The following is a 22,818-nucleotide window of genomic DNA, read 5'->3' as shown; positions in this document are numbered from 1 at the left end:
GTGCAGGTGGAGCAGCTCATTTGGGGCGTGTCTAAAAGCTAAGCAGCTGTTCACCCGGCTGGATCCAGTCATTCGGCAAGCACACAAACACATGCACGACTTGACTAGTCATCATGGATTTTTTTACATTTTAAAAAAAGTGGCAATTAGCAGCTAACCATTGCTTGGCTTTCAAAGGACTAGCTTTCCATGATCTGGATCTGTAAGAGCGAGCCTGGTGTCCGCTGGGAATGACCTCAGGGCAGTCATTAGCAAGTGAAGTAACATCTTAAATGCTGCTCTTGGAGTTGTCTTCCTGCTTTAAGACAACCCTCCACGGTTTACGATGGTCTGTGGAGGTTCCAGCGATCTGACACCGAGCGTGCCTATCAAGATCATTTCGGCTGGGCTCGCTGGCTGCGTGGCGGACCTGGTTACCTTCCCGCTGGATACCACCAAAGTCAGACTGCAGGTGAGGATCACTGACCAATGCAAACATTACAATCCATGCATATTACATCTTCCTGTGCTTTAGATTCAAGGGGAATCCAAACCTTTGGTGAAGGGTCAGAGGGCCACATATAGAGGCGTGTTTGGCACCATCTTCACCATCGTGAGAACCGAGGGGCCCAGGAGCCTCTACAATGGACTGGTGGCGGGTCTCCACCGACAGATGAGCTTTGCATCGGTCAGAGTGGGTCTGTACGACAGCATGAAGGACTTCTACAGCAGGAACTCGGAGAGTAAGTGATGCAAACGTGTGAATGCATTTGTGACTTTCACCGATGATAAGAAAATGCTTCACTGTTTTCATCAGCATATGAGAGAACATATAAGTTCTGACTTATATTTTGGGTAGAGCGATAGATCAACTGCACATTCTATTGTGGGTTTTCAGCTAAAGGCCCTCTCCATAAACTATAGGCAGCGTCAATAACCGGCCGAGTCATACCAAAGACTATAAAAATGGGACCCACTACCTCCCTGCTTGGCACTCAGCATCAAGGGTTGGAATTGGGGGTTAAATCACCAAAAATGATTCCCGGGTGCGGCCACCGCTGCTGCTCACTGCTCCCCTCACCTTCCAGGGGGTGATCACGGGTGATGGGTCAAATGCAGAGAATAATTTCGCAACATCTAGTGTGTGTATGACAATCATTGGTATGTTACTTTAATTTTATAATGTAATCGTTAACATCTTAAGAGAACTACCTGCAGTACATATCCTGCTGATAACTTGTTTGACCAGTTTGAAAGTAATGCTACTCACATCCGAGGCACATGAACCGCCCACCTTTTATTATACACATTTTCATCCCCGCAGCTGTCAATTTAAGCCCACATTTAATTACAGCTTCAGGACACTCTGTGCCGACTTGCCCAAGCTTTTCTCACTCTTTCAAGTCTTGTCTGTCACAGGCGCCGGCATCGGGTCCCGGCTTCTGGCAGGCTGCACCACAGGGGGCATGGCAGTTGCCGTGGCCCAACCCACCGATGTGGTGAAAGTCCGATTCCAGGCGCAAATCCGCCTGCCTCAGGGTGGCTCGGTGAAGAGATATAGCAGCACCATGGACGCCTACAAGACCATAGCCAGGGACGAGGGGATCCGAGGGCTGTGGAAAGGTAAAATGTGATTAGATAAAACATGGTTACTGTAAGTGTGTGCAAAAACTATATTTAGCTTGACACACATATCTTTTGGCAGTTTTGTCCATTCCTATTTGCAGCACTTCTAAAGCCCCATTGGGTTTTATGGGAAACAGTGTTGCACATCAATTTTCACATCTCAACAGAGATGTGAAAATGGCCCTGTGCCATCTCCGTGACATTGGGAGTTGCCCTGAAGCCACTTTTTTATATCTTGGCTCTGTAATTAAGATTGTTGTTCTGCTGAAAAAATGATGTCATCCCAATCTGAGGTGTAGAGCTCTCTGGATGCATCGCTCCCTTTATCTGCCCCTCTAACATTCACTGTTCCTGTTGCTGCCACCACCATGCTTTACTGCAGGGATGCTATTGTCCATCTTTGCCCTATCCGACCAGATAATACATTTTCTCATGGTCTGAGAGTACTTCAAGCACCTTTTATAAACTCCAGGTAGGCTCTCATGTGCCTTTTACTGAAGAGTGACTTCTACCTGGCCACTCTACCATTTAGAAATGATTGGTGGATTGCTGCAGAGATGGATGTCCTTCTAGAATATTCTTCTCACTCCACTTAGGAACTAGGGATGCACCAAATTTTCAGACAAAATACTTTTATCACCGAATCAACATTGCCAAAACTGGATGCTGGGCTTGTCTGGAGTGGGGGTATTATGTCTGCGCCTGCAGTGTGAACGTACTTCAATATATTTGAGAAAGACCAGCAATATTCAAAATGTGCAATGGGGAAATATCAAGAGGGGGATCTTCTCGGAAGACGTGCTCGACATCAGGTTTAATCACCTAAAGACCAAACCTTCCTATCGCCATTCTGATCACGTCAATAACACCACACAGAAAAGGAAAGTGCCCCCTAGCGTGTTGGCATGAACGTAATTATTATTTTTAATATAATGTATTAATGTAAAATCAGTGGTAAATTTAAAAAATACATCATTTTAAGATTGTTTTATACTTTCAAGGTTACACATTAATTTGTGTTTAGTGAGGTTAGTACACAGTCATAGCCATAAATGCAGTGGTAATAATAATTGACATAATAACTTTGTTCGATTTTTCGCGGTTTTCAGCCTTGGTTCCCTTGTTTTCGGTTTTGTACACAAATTTTCATTTCAGTGCATCGCTAAAAGGAACTTTGGAGCGCTGTCATATAGAGATTTTTGGGTTCCTGGTCGGGCTGCGAATCTTTGGGTGTCCCACGATTCGATTCAATATCGATTCTTGGGGTCACAATTCAATTATAAATCGATTTTTTTTTTTTCGATTCAATGCGATTCTCGATTCAAAAACGATATTTTTCCGATTCAAAACGATTCTCTATTCATTCAATACATAGGATTTCAGCAGGATCTACACCAGTCTGCTGACATCCAAGCAGAGTCGTAGATTTTTGTAAAAAGCTTTTATAATTGTAAAGGACAATGTTTTATCAACTGATTGCATTAATGTACATTTGTTTCAACTATTAAATGAACCAAAAATATGACTTATTTTACCTTTGTGAAAATATTGGACACAGTGTGTTGTCAAGCTTATGAGATGTGATGCAAGTGTAAGCCATTGTGACACTATTGTTCCATCCATCCATCCATTTTCTACCGCTTATTCCCTTTAGGGTCGCGGGGGGCGCTGGAGCCTATCTCAGCTACAATCGGGCGGAAGGCGGGGTACACCCTGGTAGGGATGTCCCGATCCGATATTTGGATCGGATCGGCTGCCGATATTTGCCAAAAATTGCGTATCGGCAAGGCATGGGAAAATGCCGATCCAGATCCAGTTTTAAAAAAAACTCCGGTCCGTGTTTTCCAACGCACCGATTTAAATAATACATTCCACTTTTCTGCTGCTCCCTAATCTCCGTTCCGCATTTTCCAGCCCACCTTCAACACATCCACAGGTCTGTGAATTCTCACGCAGTTGCTTTTAGCTGCTGGCATTACACGACAGGCTCTTCTCACTCTTTCCTGTGTCTCCCTCTCACAGACAGCAAGCGCACCTTCTTACACACGTCACATACTGTCACGACACACGTCACATACGTATATGTCCTCCCCGAGCAGAGAGGTAGCAGCATGGCTAACGTTAGCTGTGATGCCAGCGCAGCCGTGTGACCAACGCTCCCTCTAAGGTGCGCGCCTGTGCAATTGCGCACTGTTTAAGCGTCCTCTGCGCATAGCAATTATATGCCACGCACAAAATCAAATAAAAAAATAAGCACATAACAATTTTCGACACACGGACACGACAGAGAAAACAGTTTTCGTCATCATTGTTCAAATATTGTAACGTCTGTCGAGACGCTTATCTCCATTCGGTGCCACACGCCCACACCATCAAAATGCCGAGGCAAACATTTCCACATCAACACCGTATGAAAAAATTAGTGATTTTTTTAGTTGTGATTTCCTTCTCTGCATGAAAGTTTAAAAGTAGCATATATTAATGCAGTATGAAGAAGAATGTTTTAATGTAGACATGCAAGCTTTGAAAGAAAATTTTGAAAATCAAGACTACATTTCCTGCAAATGGGTGCATTTCTACCCTATATTTTAACTTTAGATTTATTCTCATATCAAACTCTTTTGGCTGTCTTTTTGACACTTACATCCGGCGCCCCCCTTCACACCCTGGATTATAAATAATGTAAATAATTCAATGTGATTATCTTGTGTGATGACTGTATTATGATGATAGTATATCTGATAGTATATATCTGTATCATGAATCAATTTAAGTGGACCCCGACTTAAACAAGTTGAAAAACTTATTCGGGTGTTACCATTTAGTGGTCAATTGTACGGAGTATGTACTTCACTGTGCAACCTACTAATAAAAGTCTCAATCAATCAATCAAAACACATAGAATCATCATACTGCTGTGATTATATGCATCAAGTGTTCATTCAAGTCTAAGGCAAAATATCGAGATATATATTGTGTATCGCAATATGGCCTTAAAATATCCCAATATTAAAAAAAGGCCATATCGCCCAGCCCTAGTTCAATGATGCCATTTCTGTTTGTCATGTATAATTTTGTCTATTTTGTGTTTATCCTTGAATAAACAGGTCAGTTTCTTGTTACCAACCATTGTGTATTATTCAAACTCCCCTAATTCAGCTGGCTAGTTGTTATCAAGAGTACTAAAACCCTTTTCAACATGATTCTGACAACTAAGTAGGCTAAATAACTTTAAACTTTAATACATGCTCGGATAGGCCAGTATCGGTCAGTATCGGTATCGGTCGGTATCGGTATCGGATCGGAAGTGCAAAAACCTGGATCGGGACATCCTTACACCCTGGACAAGTCGCCACTTCATCGCAGGGCCAACACAGATAGACAGACAATATTCACACTCACATTCACACACTAGGGCCAATTTAGTGTTGCCAATCAACTTACCCCCAGGTGCATGTCTTTGGAGGTGGGAGGAAGCCGGAGTACCCGGAGGGAACCCACGCAGTCACGGGGAGAACATGCAAACTCCACACAGAAAGATCCCGAGCCTGGGATTGAACCCCAGACTACTCAGTACCTTCGTATTGTGAGGCAGATGCACTAACCCCTCTTCCACCGTGCTGCCCCACACTATTGTTCATTTTTATTTATTTGTTTTTTTTATAAATGTCTAATGATAATGTCAATGAAGGATCTTTAATCACTGCTATGTTGAAATTGTAACTAATATTGATACTGTTGTTGATAATATTCATTTTTGTTTCACTACTTTTGGATTGTTCTGTGTCGTGTTTGTGTCTCCTCTCAATTGCTCTGTTTATTGCTGTTCTGAGTGTTGCTGGGCCGGGTTTGGTTTTGGAATTGGATTGCATTGTTATGGTATTGCTGTGTATTGTTTTGTTGGATTGATTAATTAAAAAATATAAAAAATAAAATCAATTTTTGAAAAATGAGAATCGATACTGAATCGCACAACGTGAGAACCGCGATTTGAATTTTAATCGATTTTTTCCCACACCCCTAGTTCCTGGTCCACATCCCTTAATAAGGCCTTTCTTCCGTAATCCCACTCACTGTAGATGGCGGGCCCACTACAAGAAGAGTCCTCATATTCCTGATCTTCTTCCATTTATAGAGGCCATTGTGCTCATTGACAAGCATTTTTCTCGCTTGTCTAGATTTGAGTACCATTTGACAGTCCGGCCTGCGAGATCTACAGACAATTCCTTTGACGTCGCGCTTCGTTTATGCTCTGACATGCGCTGTCAACTGCAAGACCGGTGTGTGCCTTTCCAATAAATGTCCTATCAACTGAATAAGATGGTAAAAGGAAGCACCTGAGCTCAATTCGTGTGATTGCATGTAAAGTTGTTCTTTTTTCCACTTTTTTTACTTTGGCAAACGTATCAAAAATATGTTTTCCACATTGTCATTATGGCCGGTGTCTGCAGATTTTCAATAGGGGGAAATTAATTAAATTTTGGAATAAAGGTGATACATAAAATACTTTTTGTGGGCATCCGAAATTAAAGAGTATTGTGTTGATTATTGCCTGTCCCTGCAGGTTGTCTGCCGAATATAACCCGCAACGCCATTGTCAACTGCTGCGAGATGGTGACCTATGACATCATCAAAGAGCGTATCCTGCAATACAAGCTGATGACAGGCAAGTACAAACACTCTTCTGTGAAATCAAAGGTCGGAAATATCGAATGTGTTTTTTGCCAACCAGCTTTTCCCCACAGGGTAAAAAACATTTGGCTGTCTGCCGCAGATATGTAGTTAATTTTCTAAAATAAGTGTGGGCAACCTGCGGCACATGGGCCATATAACGTCTATAGCTTTTTTACATTTATTTGTACCCCCCCCCAGACAATATGCCGTGCCACTTTACAGCAGCCTTCGCCGCAGGGTTCTGCACCACCATCGTGGCATCCCCGGTCGACGTAATCAAAACGCGCTACATGAACTCTGTGCCGGGCCAGTACAGCGGCGCCATCAACTGTGCCTTCACCATGCTGGTCAAAGAGGGGCCCTTAGCTTTCTATAAAGGGTATGTGGCTGCGCACTAGTGTAAGTTACAATTTGATTTCATTTCATTTGTGTCGTGTTTTTTTAGATTCATGGCTTCGTTTCTACGCTTGGGCTCATGGAACATCGTTATGTTTATGAGCTATGAGCAGATTAAAAGAGGTGCGGTAAGGCTGCAACAGTCCTTGGAGTCGTCACAGTAACGTGTCCAACAGGTTGTCACTTTGTCCTTTTGGACAAATGCTGTCAAATTAGCCTGCACTCGCATTTTCCTAAAGTCTAAAGGGATGCCAACACAGTAGTGTTTTGCAATTATCATGAGATGGTGTCTGTTGAGTAAAATGTATTTTGAGGTGGTGCAAAGTTGAATAATTGTGGTAATTCTGTAAGGCCATTGTTGACAACAATGTAATTCCTAATAATGTGACTACAGTTTGAAGTCTATCATGGAATGACTGTGGACAATTGTATGGACAGTTTCATCAACATCTCAGGAAATATTGCTTATTTTTCTTTCTTGTGGAGTAATGTGCTTTCATTAACAGCATATTTATTGGTCTTAATCATTTACATGATATTTAAACAGCGTTATTATGTATGACAAGTGTGCTGAAAAGTGCTGTAAAAATAAAACCTCCCTGACCTTGACTTGCTTGCTTGCGTGTATACTCAGGTTGCATACCACCCAAAACAGTCGTGCTCCAGTTTGAAGAAAACTTGTGAAAAAGGGTTAGAAAAGGGTTTCATTTATGTGACGTAAAGTGACAGTCTGTCAGAATAGAACCATTGCCATGTGAAGTAAAACAAGTATGAGCTAGTCTGGAGGAATGTTACCGGTTTTAATTAGCAGAAGGAAAAAAATACTTAATTTTTAGTAAATAACCTGTGGGTAACATGTTCCTTTTGCATGCAGATCAAGTTTTTCAGGATGGTTCTCTTTTTGTCTGCTCTTGCATATTTTGCACATTCTTTCCGTTTTGAATTCCATAAAGTGCAAAACAATACTATGCAGATTGTTTTTTTAACACTTTGTCATCTACATTACTGCCACCCACAGGGCTGCAGTGGAACATTGTTGTTGATAGCTTTGTATAGGGAGAATTTGTGACATAGTTCTATTTTTATGTTGTGGATGCTCCAGGTTAAATCACCTGCTGCTCACTGCTCCCCTCACCTCCCAGGGGGTGAACATGGGGATGGGTCAGATGCAGAGGACACATTTCACCACACCCAGTGTGTGTGTGACAATCGTTGGGACTTTACCTTAACTTAACTGATTCTTCTATGTGGTGTGAATCAGTATGCAATTGTGTGAATGGAGACAAATGTATTCCCCTGTCCTAGGTCGTGTGTGGCTTGTAGTCTCTCGCTCAGGTGACCACTGGCGGCCTTTCTGGGGATAACAGTGCTCAGCTGGGCTATATGTGGCCTCAGTTAATCCCCAAGACGAGTGCTGCCGACGTCCTTTCCTGATTATCAGTGAAAGTCCTCCACTGAGACACTAAAGCTGTCCCATCCTCCCGATCAAGCACACCGGCCACATGATGCCCACCTACAACCCTGACTAGTGTGTAAGTATCATTTCATCTCACCCTTGTTTTTTAGAATCATTTTCAGTGCAGTAGCATTCATGTTTTCTAAACAAACATGTTATTTATCAGTTATAAATATGTAAATTTGCTGTGTACCCAAACACAAGAGGCACATACATGTGCTTGACTCGCTGCAACTTGAAGGCTTGCACACTTGTGAAAGTGCGCTGAATGTTCCGGCACCGTGTTTGTTGCATAAGAAGCTTTCCAGCTTTTTATTTTAGGCAACACTGCCTTGTTTTTGCTGCCCCGACGCTCACAGGCGTGTCCATTCCAAACAGTTCACGCTTCAATTTATTTTCCTTGACTTTATTTATTGCTCTGTGTACTTTTCTTGTCGTCACGTGATTACCAAGCTGTTGAGACATGTTGAAGTTGTTAGACTTGAATGGCAGCAAGACACTCAGGACTGGATCCCACTCCAAATGTTCGCTTTTAAACAGGCACCTTCCTACTGTCTTAAGTTTGTAATCCAAATTCAATGAGAAATTGGTCGATTTTTGTGAAATTCATGAGAGCAAACAAATTAAATGTTGATGACAGTATGACCTCCATGGTAGAGGAAATTGGTTTAATATAGATATTTGTATAATAATGTATGGGTGGATATCATCATGTTATGTACAATACAGGCCAAAAGTTTGGAAGGCATCAAAACTATGAATGAACACATGTGGAGTTATGTATTTAACAAAAAAGGTGAAATAACTGAGAACATGTTTTATATTCTAGTTTCTTCAAAATAGCCACCCTTTGCTCTGATTACGGCTTTGCACAATCTTTGCATTCTCTCGATGAGCTTCAAGCACACCTGTGAAGTGAAAACTATTTCAGGTGACTCCCTCTTGAAGCTCATCCAGAAAATGCCAAGAATGTGCAAAAAAGTAATCAGAGCAAAGGGTGGCTATTTTGAAGAAACTAGAATATAAATCATGTTTTCAATTATTTCACCGTTTTTTGTTAAGTACATAACTCCACATGTGTTCATTCATAGTTTTGATGCCTTCAGTGACAATCTACAATGTAAATAGTCATGGAAATAAAGAAACCGCATTGAATGAGAAGGTGTGTCCAAACTTTTGGCCTGTACTGAATGTACTGTGAAGGATAATTGTCTAATTTATATAATTGTCCGTTATGGGTTAAACAAGTATAAGTATAACATGTACATGTCATTTTTGAAAAAGGCCTAAAGAAAAGTTATACATTTATTTAAAAGCACATATTAATTAGTATTAACCTGTTTTTTCTTGCATTTTAAAATATGCCTTTTTGCTCTATTTTCCCATTTTGTTTTGTTTATATTATTTCTACAATGTTCAGCAGGCTCTGTTGTAGTACGAGGGCTGCAGCTATTAAATATTTTAGTAATCGAGTATTCTATTGATGAGTTTGTTCGATTAATTTAGTAATTGGATGAAACGCAATTCGTAGCCTCAGTGCGTATTATAGTGAAAATAGTTTAAATTTTAAAAACATTCTGCTTGTTATAACCTTCATTCTTTTTTCCCAATAAATACACAACAATGGAATAACACTTAAAACATGTGTGAATTAATAAAATAAAAAATGATTCTCCGCTTTTTGCCGCCACACAAATCAGGGCACCCACACAACACCGTTCTTGCATCTGAGCTCTATTGCAGCGGAAGTACGGGAACTATGTTTGTGTGTTCATAAAGTGCAGTCTGGGTAAAGTCACAGTCATTAAAAATTAATCGACACAACAGAATATAAATAAAAGCTTTGTTCTAAATAAAATTGATCAATTTTAGCAATTAAACATTGCAGCACTATTGCTTGTCATGATTTCCGCTAGTCAACGCCAGGCTGCACACTTGTAGAGTTGTTATGCACGCTTCCACACCTCGCCTTTCTCGACAGTGGTGATTAATACGCAATCCCTGGAGGTGCCCTACCTGTCTGGATCTCTGTTCCCGCTGCGAATGCTTCGCCTTTCGTGACCGCTTGTATTTGATTACTGCAAATGCATGACACAAGAATCGCATAATGTCTTTGACAGAAGATGAATAGTTCATTGTTACACTTTTAATTTTTAAAGGGGTCTGAATACTTACTAAATATAGCGAAAAGGTTGCCAAGTTGGCAACACTGAACACTCTCACTCTTGTCTTTTTATTTTCTGGCAGACCAGGTGTGTTACGATACATTCCGCCGCCTAAATGGTAGTGCAAAATCTTTCTCAAAAAGATTGAAGAAAATGCTTTAAAATAGAGGTGTGGAACACAACATCACTAAAGTGATATAAAGAGCAACTAACTATGCCTCCTTTCCTGTTTCATCTTCCTGCAGTGATGTTTGCCCTGTGACCTTGCGCCCTTTCTGAAGGCCGTCAGCCAGGGCCATCATGAGCACCGACTCCGAACACCACGGCGAGCTGGCCGACCAAGTGGCGGCCATGAACGTGGCCTCCAGTCGCGCCACCACGCCCAATGGCTATCGGCCCACGGCCTTTCACCGAGCGCGGCTCTCCGACAGGAAGATGTCCCTGCAGGAGCGTGGGAGCCGCATCAGCCGGCAGCCGACCATCGAGACCAAACGGGTGTCCATCACGGATGCTGAGGTAAAGGTGCTCTCACACACACACATAAGCGTTAATGTTTGCGTGTTTTATGCAAAGCAAATAATTAAAAACAATATATAAATGTACTGTCCCCAGGATTGTGTCCAGCTCAATCAGTACAAGCTGAAGAAAGAGATTGGAAAGGTAAGGAACAGCCACCAGATGGCACTGTTTTCCCTTCTAGTAGAAATCTGTGTATCTACTGCAACTGGACTTTGTTTTCCCTTCTAGTAGAAATGTGTATATCTACCGCAACTGGACTTTGTTTTCCCTTCTAGTAGAAATGTGTTTATCTACCGCAACTGGACTCTGTTTTCCCTTCTAGTAGAAATGTGTGTATCTACTGCAACTGGACTTTGTTTTCCCTTCTAGTAGAAATGTGTGTACCTACCGCAACTGGACTTTGTTTTCCTTCTAGTAGAAATGTGTGTACCGGTATCTACCGCAACTGGACTTTGTTTTCCCTTCTAGTAGAAATGTGTGTACCTACCACAACTGGACTTTGTTTTCCCTTCTAGTAGAAATGTGTTTATCTACCGCAACTGGACTCTGTTTTCCCTTCTATCAACCAATCAATCAATCAATCAATGTTTATTTATATAGCCCTAAATCACAAGTGTCTCAAAGGGCTTCTAGTAGAAATGTGTGTATCTACCGCAACTGGACTTTGTTTTCCCTTCTAGTAGAAATGTGTATATCTACCGCAACTGGACTCTGTTTTCCCTTCTAGTAGAAATGTGTGTATCTACCACAACTGGACTTTGTTTTCCCTTCTAGTAGAAATGTGTGTACCTACCGCAACTGGACTTTGTTTTCCCTTCTAGTAGAAATGTGTATATCTACCGCAACTGGACTTTAAAATAAATTAACGTTAAAACTACTCACCCTTTGAAGATATGATCATAAAATAGAGTCAACCCGTTGGTCATATTATACTAAACAGCCAGACACTTCCCTATCTTGCAGTAAAGCCTGGATTATGATTCTGCATAGTCAAAGTCAATTCTGTGAGCAACCACAGCTCTTGGAGGCTTGTTAGCTCCCTTGGTTGTTATAGAGAAAAAATAGAGAGATGTGATTGGCGCAGGAACGAATACAATTTGTTACACAACGTTGATCTGATATCAGACGAGTGGCGTTTACATGTCGTAAACACAGGAAATCCACAAGTGCATGACAAGCTTCATAGGAAGGTTTGGAGGGGTAGGAGCGAGCCGCCTAGACATGAGCATGATCCCGTTACATTTTTGGTTTGGTTTGGTTATCGTCACTCTTTTCCTTTTTTGGTGAAACTAATTAATTCCACCTAGCAACAAGTGGCAGAAAAATGTAACGAGATCAGGACGAAAGTTTAGTTTGTTTACGTTTCAACTATGAAGCTTTTATAATGTATAAGTAATATTGTGTGTGATTTATAACTGGGAGAGCACAGTAGTCCTACCAAAGTGGATGGCGCTGCCCATTCTATGCATCTAAAAAAATTCCACTCTTGTGAACAAAGGATGACAAATGAGTTTAATAAAAGTCTCCTGTTTTCTACACACTCTAGGGTTCTTACGGAGTGGTGAAACTAGCTTATAATGAAGACTCGGAACAGTATTACGTAAGTTGATGGTTTTTTTTACATTTCACTTATTTGTTGTGACAGTACCATCTTTTTGGTGTAATGTCATCTAATAGCACCACTTTCCTCCATCCAGGCAATGAAGGTCGTGTCAAAGAAAAGGCTAATGAAGCAGTATGGATTTCTGCGTGAGCAACAGGACAACCACCCTTTTACCGCTGAGGCGCCGACCTTGCGGTGATGTGTTTTTGCCTCATTGCAGGTCGTCTTCCCCCTCAGGGCGCAGACTCCCAGCAGCAGGAGGGGGCGTTTCCTAAAGCGATGATGCCTCTGGAGAAAATCTACCAGGAGATCGCCATCCTGAAGAAGCTTTACCACCCTAATGTTGTCAAGCTAGTTGAGGTGAGTTGGGAAAAGATGCTGGACACTTCATTAGGAAACCCTGCAGTGACAATGATGCAGTGCAATCATATCCAATGACATGCATTATAGTTTGCATGATTGTAGACCACTTTTGGCTTATTTTGTTTTTGCAGGTGCTTGATGATCCTGAAGAAGATGGCCTTCACATGGGTAAGATCTTGTTTAGCGTCTAAATAGTACGTATTCTCCTAGTGGATAAATGTCTATCCGCTCCTTTGTCCTGAAGCCTTCGAACTGATGACAAAAGGGTGCGTTGGTACACTTCCTGTAAAGAGGCAGAGTAGATACAAAGTGATGTACCTAAAGTGTTGTCTTCTTTTCTGTCCCTCCATCCAGTCCAGTAATGGAAGTGCCCACAGATGATCCCTTGACAGAGGAGCAAGCTTGCTTTTACTTCAGAGATGTTGTCCTGGGCACAGAGTATTGTACGTTAACATAAATGTTCTTCAAGGTCCCATCCATCTATGTTCTGTACTACTAGTCTCTTATCAGAGTCACAGGTGAGCTGGAGCGTATCCTAGCTCACTTTGGGCAAAAGGCGGGGTGAACCCTGGAATGGGTTTACCCGTGGTCACGATACAATTACAATTTTTGGGGTGACTATTCGATTCAGAATCAATTCTCAATTCAAATAGATTCTCGCAATATATTATTTGGTATTAATGGTTACAGGTTACAAAAGCTTGGAGCGCTGAAATGGCCTAAATCAGTGGTCACCAACCTTTTCGAGCCCAAGATCCCTGGTCTCAGCCAAAAATTAAAGCACGATCTACCCCTGCGCCATCTATATATCTATATATATATATATTTATATATATGTGTATATATATATATAAACCCATTATCGGACATCCCTAATATATATATATATATATATATATATATATATATATATATATATTAGGGATGTCCGATAATGGGTTTTTGTCGATATCCGATGTTCCGATATTGTCCAACTCTTTAATTACCGATACCGATATCAACCGATACCAATATATACAGTCGTGGAATTAACACATTATTATGCCTAATTTGGACAACCAGGTATAGTGAAGATAAGGTCCTTTTAAAATAAAATAAGATAAATAAATTAAAAACATTTTCTTGAATAAAAAAGAAAGTAAAACAATATAAAAACAATTACATAGAAACTAATAATTAATGAAAATGAGTAAAATTAACTGTTAAAGGTTAGTACTATTAGTGGACCAGCAGCACGCACAATCGTGTGTGCTTACGGACAGTATCCCTTGCAGACTATATTGATATATATTGATATATAATGTAGGAACCAGAATATTAATATCAGAAAGAAACAACCCTTTTGTGTGAATAAAGCAGTATGGATTTCTGAGTGTAAATGGGGGAGGGAGGTTTTTTGGGTTGGTGCACTAATTGCAAGTGTATCTTGTTTTTTATGTTGATTTAATAAAAAATAAAAATAAAAAATCCATACCGATAATAAAAAAAAAAACGATACCGATAATTTCCAATATTAAATTTTAAAGCATTTATCGGCCTATAATATCGGCAGGCCGATATTATCGGACATCTCTAATATATATATATATATATATATTATGTAAATATAAATATATTTAGATATTTTTTGTTTTGTTTTTTTAGGACAGAGCTTTGTGTCATTATTATTGACTGATGTCAACAATTAGTTTTTTCTCATTGTCCTTCTTGCTGTTTTCCCAATTTTTGCTTGTGTTTTTTTTTTCATGTGCCCAGGGCCATTGACAAAGGAGCCATGGGCCACAGATGCCCTCTGTGGCGCACTTTGGGCACCCCTACTATTTATGGCCACTATAGTCTTAGTACTGTAGTATATTGTTCATCCGATTTGTATGGGACGCGAGTCGCAAGGTTGTCTTACGTCAGCGCCGGAAGTAGTAAAATTAGCTGTTCACCTGGCGGGTTTTTCCTGTGTGATAAAGGGCGGATGACGGCAAAGTCCTTTTTTAGCTGCCCCCTTTTTTTTAGTTATATATTACTGCCTTTACACATGTCAATGTTAATTTTTTTTTATGCACAATAAATCAACACAAAATCCGTACTTTGGAGCAATGTTCACAGACTCTAGTATTTGGCTTGTTAGCTTTCCGTCATAGGCGAGCAATGATGGCCGTGGTTGAAAGAAGAGTTGTTTGATGTTGGATGCTTTAATGCATTGTTGCAGCTCGATGATTTTTGTGCACGTCATGCAACGCGCGTTTGCGAGATTAGCGAGTGCAGTGGGCGGCCGTGCTTGGGGGGTTTGGCCGCGGCGTCAAGAGTGGTGGGATGTGAGGCTGAAGAGAGAAGCAGGGGCGTGTTCAGAGGTAAAAATGAGAGCCTGTTGGTTGGTCTGGTGGTCATATTAATACTTTTTTTCTAATATTTGGGACCTTTGGGACACTACCCAAGGTTGATCGGCGATCCCCTTAAAAAAATATGAATGTACATTTCTTGGGGGAATATAATGAATTGTTTTAAAATTTAAATAAATAAGAATTGCGATTTGTTCACCTTTTTTTTCAGCACGCCTAATAAACAACCATTGACACTCTCTAGTACAATTAAACTAATGTTTTTTGGGATGTGGGAGGAAGCCGGAGGAATTAAAACACACACACAGAAAACATTCAAACCCTCGAGATTCTGAATGTGAGGCCAACATGCCAACCACTCATCAACTTAAAGATCTTAAGTCAAAGATTCAGTCAGGGGCCCCAGGCTAGTGTGTTGGCCAGAATCTAGCCTTGATGCTGGAACGTAGATAGTTTTAAGATGTGTAGCAAAACCTCTTTTCCATGCCTATGATGAAGGGGATTTAAAACGTCTGTTGTTTTTGTCCCCTGACTAGTGCACTTCAACAGGATCATCCATAGAGACATCAAACCTTCCAATCTGCTGCTGGGGGACGACGGCCATGTCAAGATCGCCGACTTTGGCGTGAGCAACGAGTTCGAAGGCACCGACGCCCTGCTGTCGAGCTCGGCAGGGACGCCGGCCTTCATGGCGCCGGAGACAATGACAGACCAAGAGCAGGGCTTCAGCGGAAAGGTGAGCCTTGCGTAATATGCTGCAAATTGTTGGTTTGTTAAGTGTTGACACCTGTACTTGCTTACAGGCTTTAGACGTGTGGGCGATGGGAGTTACGCTCTACTGTTTTGTCTACGGGAAGGTAAACAAGCTTACACGCTGAATACCAACCCACTCACATGCAACAGCACAAGCATTCACAAAGTGGCCTCTACTCCTTGTCTAGTGCCCTTTTTATGACGAGTACATTGTCTCCCTGCACAACAAGATCAAGAACAAACCTGTGGAGTTTCCAGAAAAGTGAGGCGAACATTGAACTGAGCATGATTATCTTTCTAAATACTGTATTGGATATCATTAGATTTAGTACTTAATGCAGTGTACTGGTTTCTCTTCCCCACAGCCCCTCGGTTAGTGTTGAACTAAAGCATCTCATTAAAAAAATGTTGGACAAGAACCCTGAAACCAGAGTCACCATCCCTGAGATTAAGGTGAGCTACAAGAAACCTGTGAAATACACAAGGGGTGTGGGTTATACTTATATGGTCACAGCTCAACCCGTGGGTGACTGAGGGCGGCGCCAGCCCTCTGCCCCTGGAGGAGGAGCACTGCACGGCGGTGGATGTCACAGAGGAGGAGGTGCAGAACAGCGTCACACTCATCCCCAGCCTCTCCGCTGTGGTGAGTGACCACATAGCGTTTTTTCCCTGATGACCAGAGGTGTGTGTAGAGTACCGGTACTTACTGCCTGCCACATCGTTTTATGCGGCCTGCGAAAGCCTCGAAATAATGCGCGTCAATAAGCATTTCATCTTTCTTGATAAATGTTTTTAAATTTTGACTGAAAGAAAAATGTTATGAATGCAATTAATCTCTTAAACTAATATTATTTTAAACAACAAGCTTTTTTTTTGCCAATTAACCCTTATCAAATTAAATTATTCACTAGCGAAACTTAAATATCTGCTTGGCATTTTGACTTCTGATTCCAAAGCAAGTTTTCCATCATGTTGTTGGCAAATAATTATCTAATTAAGGGACAACTGTGTAATAATCAGCCCCCCAGGATATTTTGTGGCCTTTTTTTGTGATTGTTGCAGCTTAAAATGTCTGATTTCGCTGCAACATTTTTCAAAACTTTGGGTCAAAATCATCCCCAAGTGATGCAGGAAAACGTTTGGCTGGTTAGACAGTTGCGTTGTGTTTGAGTGCTGCTGGGACAAATTTGATTAGCTGTTGATTGACTAAAATGTGGGGTGGAGATTGCGACGGTTGGGCAAAGTTGCAATATTTATTGCAACAATTCATGCGTATTTGCGTGAATTGGCACGATCGCAACATCTCAAAATCCTGAAGGGACTGAATGATGTCATGAATTGGCCCTCTAGGGACTTCTGTGACTGCATTGTGGCCCATGATGAAAATGAGTTTGACACCCATGCTTTAGAGCAAATTTGGCCCGCCGTGTAATTTCACTTGGCCCTTGAGGCGATATCAAATTAACACTAAAGCTGGCCCGTCGATCCTCCCGTGAGTCTTCCAAACGCCAGCCAGCCAGCCAGCCAGCCAAACGAGTGCTGGCCCAGTCACATGTGCGGCTTCTGCACGCACACACATTAGAATGCAACGCACACTTCATCAACAGCGATACAGGTTACACTGAGGGTAGCCGAATAAAAAACTTTAACACTGTTAGAAATATACGCCACACTGTGAATCCACACCAAACCAGAACCCTTTGCAGCACTAACTCTTCCGGGACGCTACAAGGTGTGTGTGTGGGGGGGGGGAGGTTTGGTGGTAGCGGGGGTGTATTTTGTAGCGTCCCGGAAGAGTTAGTGCTGCAAAGGATTCTGGGTATTTGTTCTGTTGTGTTTATGTTGTGTTACGGTGCGGATGTTCTCCCGAAATGTGTTTGTCATTCTTGTTTGGTGTGGATTCACAGTGTGGCGTATATTTCTAACAGTGTTAAAGTTTTTTATACTGGCACCCTCAGTGTAACCTGTATCGCTGTTGATGAAGTGTGCGTTGCATTCGCTCGTGTGTGCGTACAGAAGCCGCACATATCTTGTGACTGGGTCTGAACGATGTTAGAATGGATGAAAAGCGGACGTTGGCCCGCGGCTTTGTTCAGTTTTAAATTTTGGCCCGCTCTGTATTTGAGTTTGACACCCCTGCTTTAGAGTAATGTAATGACTAAAAGTAAAAAGTAATCTTACAAATAATTACTTGAGTAAGTATTCAGTGAAAAACTACTGGTAACTGGTGAGTGACTTCTGATTTATTTAGTAGCTATTTTGTAATGGTACTTGCACTACAACCATAGTTGGTGTTTGTCAGGTGCTACAGCATGAGCTGTACCACAAAAGATGCACATTTCACCGTCACTTATGATGTTGTAACATTGATAATGTTAGCATATGCGCAGCTAAATCATAAACACAATCTACAACTTACCGCAACATGTCTTCTCAAGTTGGAAGTTGAATTCTTGTCGGCTGAAATGTGAACATTTCTACTGACACAGATGACAGCACATCATAAACATGTTCTTTTCCACCCGTTATGCTACTTTTTACAGTGCGGGGCTGACAGTGCGGTCATGTGACTGCCAGACTCTGTTTGATTAGTGAAATGGAGTCAAATGTCTTAACTAGTGCTTACGTTGGATTGGTGAAACAGAGTCATGAGACAATGCCCGCTGGAAGAAGTCTCTCTGACAGGCAGCAGTATGTCTTTGCAAGCAGTGATCATCTATCCATCCATCCATTTTCTACCGCTTTTCCCTTTTGGGGTCGCGGGGGGTGCTGGAGCCTATCTCAGCTGCATTCGGGCGAAAGGCGGGGTACACCCTGGACAAGTTGCCACTTCATCGCAGGGCCAACACAGATAGACAGACAACATTCACATATGTTACAATTAATTGTAGCAATCGGAATTAATTTCAATGTAACAGAGTAAAAGTAGCGTTTCTTTACGAAAACACTTAAGTAAAAAGTATGTTAGTACAATTTATCCAAAAAGCGACTTCAGTAAATGTAATGGAGTGCTGTAAATGTATCACATTTTGATGACCATAACACTGTCACTTTGTCAATGATGTTTGCTATTGTATTTTGTATTAAATTGTGCACATCTTTTCCATTTTGTATGTGACCGTGCCTGCAGATTCTGGTGAAGTCCATGCTGAGGAAGCGCTCCTTCAGTAATCCCTTCGAGTGTCCTGCCAGGCGAGCGGAGCGGTCCATGTCTGCCCCCGGTCTTCTTATGTAAGTCTCCTCTCTTTTGACCTCCCTTTGCAAATCCGCCCTCCAAGTGCCAGCCAGCCAGCCAGCCATCGCTGCGACTACGCTTTAAGGCAGCAACTACAAAGCAGCCAGCAGCAGCTTGGATAAAAATACATTCCATCAGTTAAAAATATGCCCGTCTCTTATCTTATCAGAAATAATCTACCGTACGTAAAAGCCTTCATATTTTTGTGGCAGTCATCATGACTGTGCTGCTTTTTTTTATAGTTATCTTATTTAGGTGTGTAAAATCCAAAATGTTGGCTTTCCTTGGCGCTTTAGCAGTCACAGTCTAAACCCAATTCGCTGAAATGTATATCCAAACAAGATCCTGGCTGCCCACTAATATGAAGACCGTGGTGTATTTTTGCAGTGGTTCTTGGGGCCTGTTGGGATCCTCGGCTCACCTTCATCCTTCTTTGAGGTAAATCTTTGAGCAGCAAGTAGATGAGCTTTAAGTATGATGAGAGATGAGACAAAGCTCCCAATAAGTTCCTCTAATGCAGAACAATCAGTGGTTACTCATCCTCATCCCTTTTCATCGTCCCCTGCTTCTCCCCATGCTTATAGATAACTTTTCACTCTCATCCTCATCCCTAACTTTTCATCATACCCATTTTCTCCTCATGCTTATACCCAACGTTTTATTCTCATTCTCATCCCCAACTTTTCATCATAACCATTTTCTCATGCTTATACCCAACATTTTATTCTCCTCGTCATCGTCACTAACTTGCCGTCATCCCCAGTTTCTGCTCATGCTGTTTACTCTAATACATACTCTCATCATCTTGCCCACATTTCCTCATCCTCATCCTCATGTCCAAGCCCAAATTTCTCATGCTCTGTCATCCCCATTATTTTTTTCATCCTCCCTTTTTTCCGTCTTTCTCTTTCTCATCTTCAACGTTTCCCATTTGCTCATCATTATCCCTGTTAATTCCTCTCCCTCATTGACAACTCTCTCATCCTCATGCTCAGCCCAATATATCCATATTTCTGACTCCTCCTCATTCCCATCTTCCTAATCCTTATTCTCATCTATCTTACTCATCATATATATACAGAGCGGTATAGCTCGGTTGGTAGAGCGGCTGTGCCAGCAACTTGAGGGTTGCAGGTTCGATCCCCGCTTCCGCCATCCTAGTCCCTGCCGTTGTGTCCTTGGGCAAGACACTTTACCCACCTGCTCCCAGTGGTTTAAATGTTACTTAGATATTGGGTTTCACTATGTAAAGCGCTTTGAGTCACTAGAGAAAAGCGGTATATAAATATAATTCACTTCACTTCATCATCATCATTGTCCTCACCCTGTTTTCTCCCCCATGACTATTACCATCTTGTATTCACCCCATCCAAACTTTCCCTTATCTCCATTCGGATGTATACGTCATCCTCATTCCATCCACCCTGAACCACAAAGTTTTTCTCCTCACCTTTATCCAATGTTGTAATCCTTCACATTTTTTCTAATTCTTATCTCAAATTTTCCTCATCCCTAAATGTTGCTCATCCTAATTTTTTCCTCATCCCTATTTTTTCATCTGTATCCCAATTTTACCACACCATTGCAATGGTTTCTCATTCGTCCCAATGATTTCCTCATCTTCAACTTTTTGCTCATCTTCAAACTAACTTCTCCTCATCTTTATCCTCATATGTTTACTCATCAACATCTCCGTTTTCCTCATCCTCGTTCTCAAGACCAACGCGTCCTCCTTATCTGTGACTTTCCCATATCCCAATGTTTCCTCGTTCGTATCCCTTTCCGACCTCATCCCCATTCCCAATGTTTTCTCATACTCATTCCCAATGACGCTGTATCCTCATGCCCAACTCCTCCTCGCCTTCGCCCAGCCTTCATATTCATGAAGCATCTGGTGACTCCACAGGAACATCAGCCATGACGGCAGCAGAGACGGCGAGCTGGAGGACTTGTATGAAGATGACGCCTTCACAGAGTGCACAGATGACACTGATGCATGAGGCTGTTGTCGGTTGTGTTATTTTTTTGTACTCTAGCATGACCATTGCCATTGTTGCATCTGTTTCTCACAGTATCAAATACATCTGGTGATACGGAGAATCACCAATTACAGAAATTCCACACTAAAGTCAGTCAAAGAAGGAAATTAGATCAAGTGAAGTAATTGATAAATTATTGGATATTTTATGCATTGTTAAAAACAATGTGTTCTGTGTAAAAAAAAATATATATATTTGTTTACATTTTCCTACTATAATAAAAACGTAATCTCAGCCATGGCTCTTGTGTGAGGCTGTCATGTCGACTTTAAAACACTAGATGGCGGTGTTTATTCTTCTTTGCCAAACAGATGCCTTTCCACAGGAACTGGGTTGTTCCATTTTCAACGTAGAGCCTACGGAACTTTTTCTAAAAGGCTATAATGTGATGACTGAACAGTTTCTCGTTAGATTAAGATGTCATGATGCACCAAGAACAATGTAAATACAATTTGATGGCAATTGTATTTTGAAACAAAACTACTGTAAGAGTTTTAATGTGTGTTAATTTACAAAGTGTGTTTTATACATTTTGTTGTGTGGCAGCCTTATTCCAAAAAGAAATCCATCCATCCATCTTCTTCCGCTTATCGGGTCGGGTCGCGGGGGCAGCAGCCTAAGCAGGGAAGCCCAGACTTCCCTCTCGCCAGCCACTTCGTCCAGCTCTTCCCGGGGGATCCTGAGGCGTTCCCAGGCCAGTCGGGAGACATAGTCTTCCCAACGTGTCCTGGGTCTTCCCCGTGGCCTCCTACCGGTTGGACGTGCCCTAAACACCTCCCTAGGGAGACGTTCGGGTGGCATCCTGAACAGATGCCCGAACCACCTTATCTGGCTCCTCTCGATGTGGAGGAGCAGCGGCTTTACTTTGAGCTCCTCCCGGATGACAGAGCTTCTTACCCTATCTCGAAGGGAGAGCCCTGCCACCCGGTGGAGGAAACTCATTTCGGCCGCTTGTACCCGTGATCTTGTCCTTTCGGTCATAACCCAAAGCTCATGACCATAGGTGAGGATGGGAGCGTAGATCGACCGGTAAATTGAGAGCTTTGCCTTCCGGCTCAGCGTCCGCATTACTGATCCTGTCGATCTCACGATCCACTCTTCCCTCACTCGTGAACAAGATTGTGAACAAAAAGAAATACATTCATTATTTTCCTCAAAATTCTACACTAATACCCGGTAATAGCAAAGTGGGGAAAACAAATCTGGAAAATGTTTGCAAATGTATTATCAATATAAAACTAACAAATAGAATGTACGTAAGTATTCACAGCCTCTATTTAACCTGTGGAAAGATGATGCACCTGAGCTCAATTTTCAGCTTCATGGTAAAGACTGAATACTTATCTTTTTGGCAGTAAATATTTCCATTTTTAGAAAATGAGTTCCCTTTTAGGATAAAGCTGTAATGATATGTGAAAAAAGTGAAGCAAGCAGCTCATTTCCTATCCTCTCTGCTCACAAGAGAGGAAGTGGATGCTCACACTAAGATTTAAGATAATGATTAATCTCAATAGTCATAATTCCTTTTTGCTGGCAATAGATGGACTTGTATGAGCAGGCCGGGTGTGTTGTTTTTTTGTGCCATTACTGTAAGGCAGGGATGCTGGGAGGAGGCGTGATGCTGCACAATTCATCTCGAGCCAGAGTGGGCTGCCAGTCCCCATCGCTGGCCAAAAA

At 41.7% G+C, this 22,818-nt stretch overlaps 2 protein-coding genes across 4 annotated transcripts; both read left to right on the top strand.

The window, feature by feature from the left end:
- Positions 1 to 307: 307 nt before the first annotated feature.
- On the top strand, positions 308 to 8,195 carry LOC133614558 (dicarboxylate carrier UCP2-like). The gene is made up of 7 exons (XM_061972610.2): positions 308 to 451; positions 515 to 722; positions 1,399 to 1,602; positions 6,170 to 6,271; positions 6,478 to 6,658; positions 6,725 to 6,798; positions 7,981 to 8,195. Exons 1-7 carry the CDS (start codon positions 326 to 328, stop codon positions 8,037 to 8,039), a joined length of 954 nt encoding a protein of 317 aa, XP_061828594.1. The 5' UTR covers positions 308 to 325; the 3' UTR covers positions 8,040 to 8,195.
- Positions 8,060 to 21,668, top strand: camkk1b (calcium/calmodulin-dependent protein kinase kinase 1, alpha b). 3 transcript variants are annotated; one of them, XM_061972607.1, is made up of 17 exons: positions 8,060 to 8,207; positions 10,542 to 10,818; positions 10,909 to 10,956; positions 12,362 to 12,415; positions 12,513 to 12,564; positions 12,639 to 12,778; positions 12,913 to 12,949; positions 13,026 to 13,047; positions 13,136 to 13,224; positions 15,651 to 15,850; positions 15,918 to 15,971; positions 16,056 to 16,129; positions 16,233 to 16,320; positions 16,382 to 16,510; positions 18,998 to 19,098; positions 19,490 to 19,540; positions 21,009 to 21,668. In XM_061972607.1, the coding sequence occupies exons 2-17, from the start codon at positions 10,597 to 10,599 to the stop codon at positions 21,100 to 21,102; spliced, it is 1,455 nt and encodes a 484-aa protein (XP_061828591.1). In that variant the 5' UTR covers positions 8,060 to 8,207; positions 10,542 to 10,596; the 3' UTR covers positions 21,103 to 21,668. The 3 variants fall into 3 exon arrangements, with proteins under 3 accessions (XP_061828591.1, XP_061828592.1, XP_061828593.1); XM_061972608.1 differs by having other exon boundaries at positions 10,542 to 10,812; positions 21,009 to 21,666; XM_061972609.1 differs by lacking the exons at positions 19,490 to 19,540; positions 21,009 to 21,668 and having other exon boundaries at positions 18,998 to 19,102.
- The last annotated feature ends 1,150 nt before the right edge of the window (positions 21,669 to 22,818 follow it).

Source organism: Nerophis lumbriciformis, linkage group LG17 (genome assembly GCF_033978685.3).
Source record: "Nerophis lumbriciformis linkage group LG17, RoL_Nlum_v2.1, whole genome shotgun sequence".
NCBI classification, from domain to species: Eukaryota; Metazoa; Chordata; class Actinopteri; order Syngnathiformes; family Syngnathidae; genus Nerophis; species Nerophis lumbriciformis.
Note: the sequence above shows the minus strand (reverse complement) of the source record. Positions and strands in the feature narration are given on the sequence as shown.

Bases quoted from the DNA above. Each gene is read 5' to 3' on its own strand.
- LOC133614558 (XM_061972610.2), top strand. From the start codon at position 326: ATGGTCTGTGGAGGTTCCAGCGATCTGACACCGAGCGTGCCTATCAAG. The intron at 723-1,398 runs GTAAGTGATGCA...TGTCTGTCACAG, and splicing joins CTACAGCAGGAACTCGGAGA to GCGCCGGCATCGGGTCCCGG. The intron at 6,799-7,980 runs GTGCGGTAAGGC...CCCCTGTCCTAG, and splicing joins CTATGAGCAGATTAAAAGAG to GTCGTGTGTGGCTTGTAGTC.
- camkk1b (XM_061972607.1), top strand. From the start codon at position 10,597: ATGAGCACCGACTCCGAACACCACGGCGAGCTGGCCGACCAAGTGGCG. The intron at 12,950-13,025 runs GTAAGATCTTGT...TTTGTCCTGAAG, and splicing joins AGAAGATGGCCTTCACATGG to CCTTCGAACTGATGACAAAA. The intron at 16,321-16,381 runs GTGAGCTACAAG...ATATGGTCACAG, and splicing joins TCACCATCCCTGAGATTAAG to CTCAACCCGTGGGTGACTGA.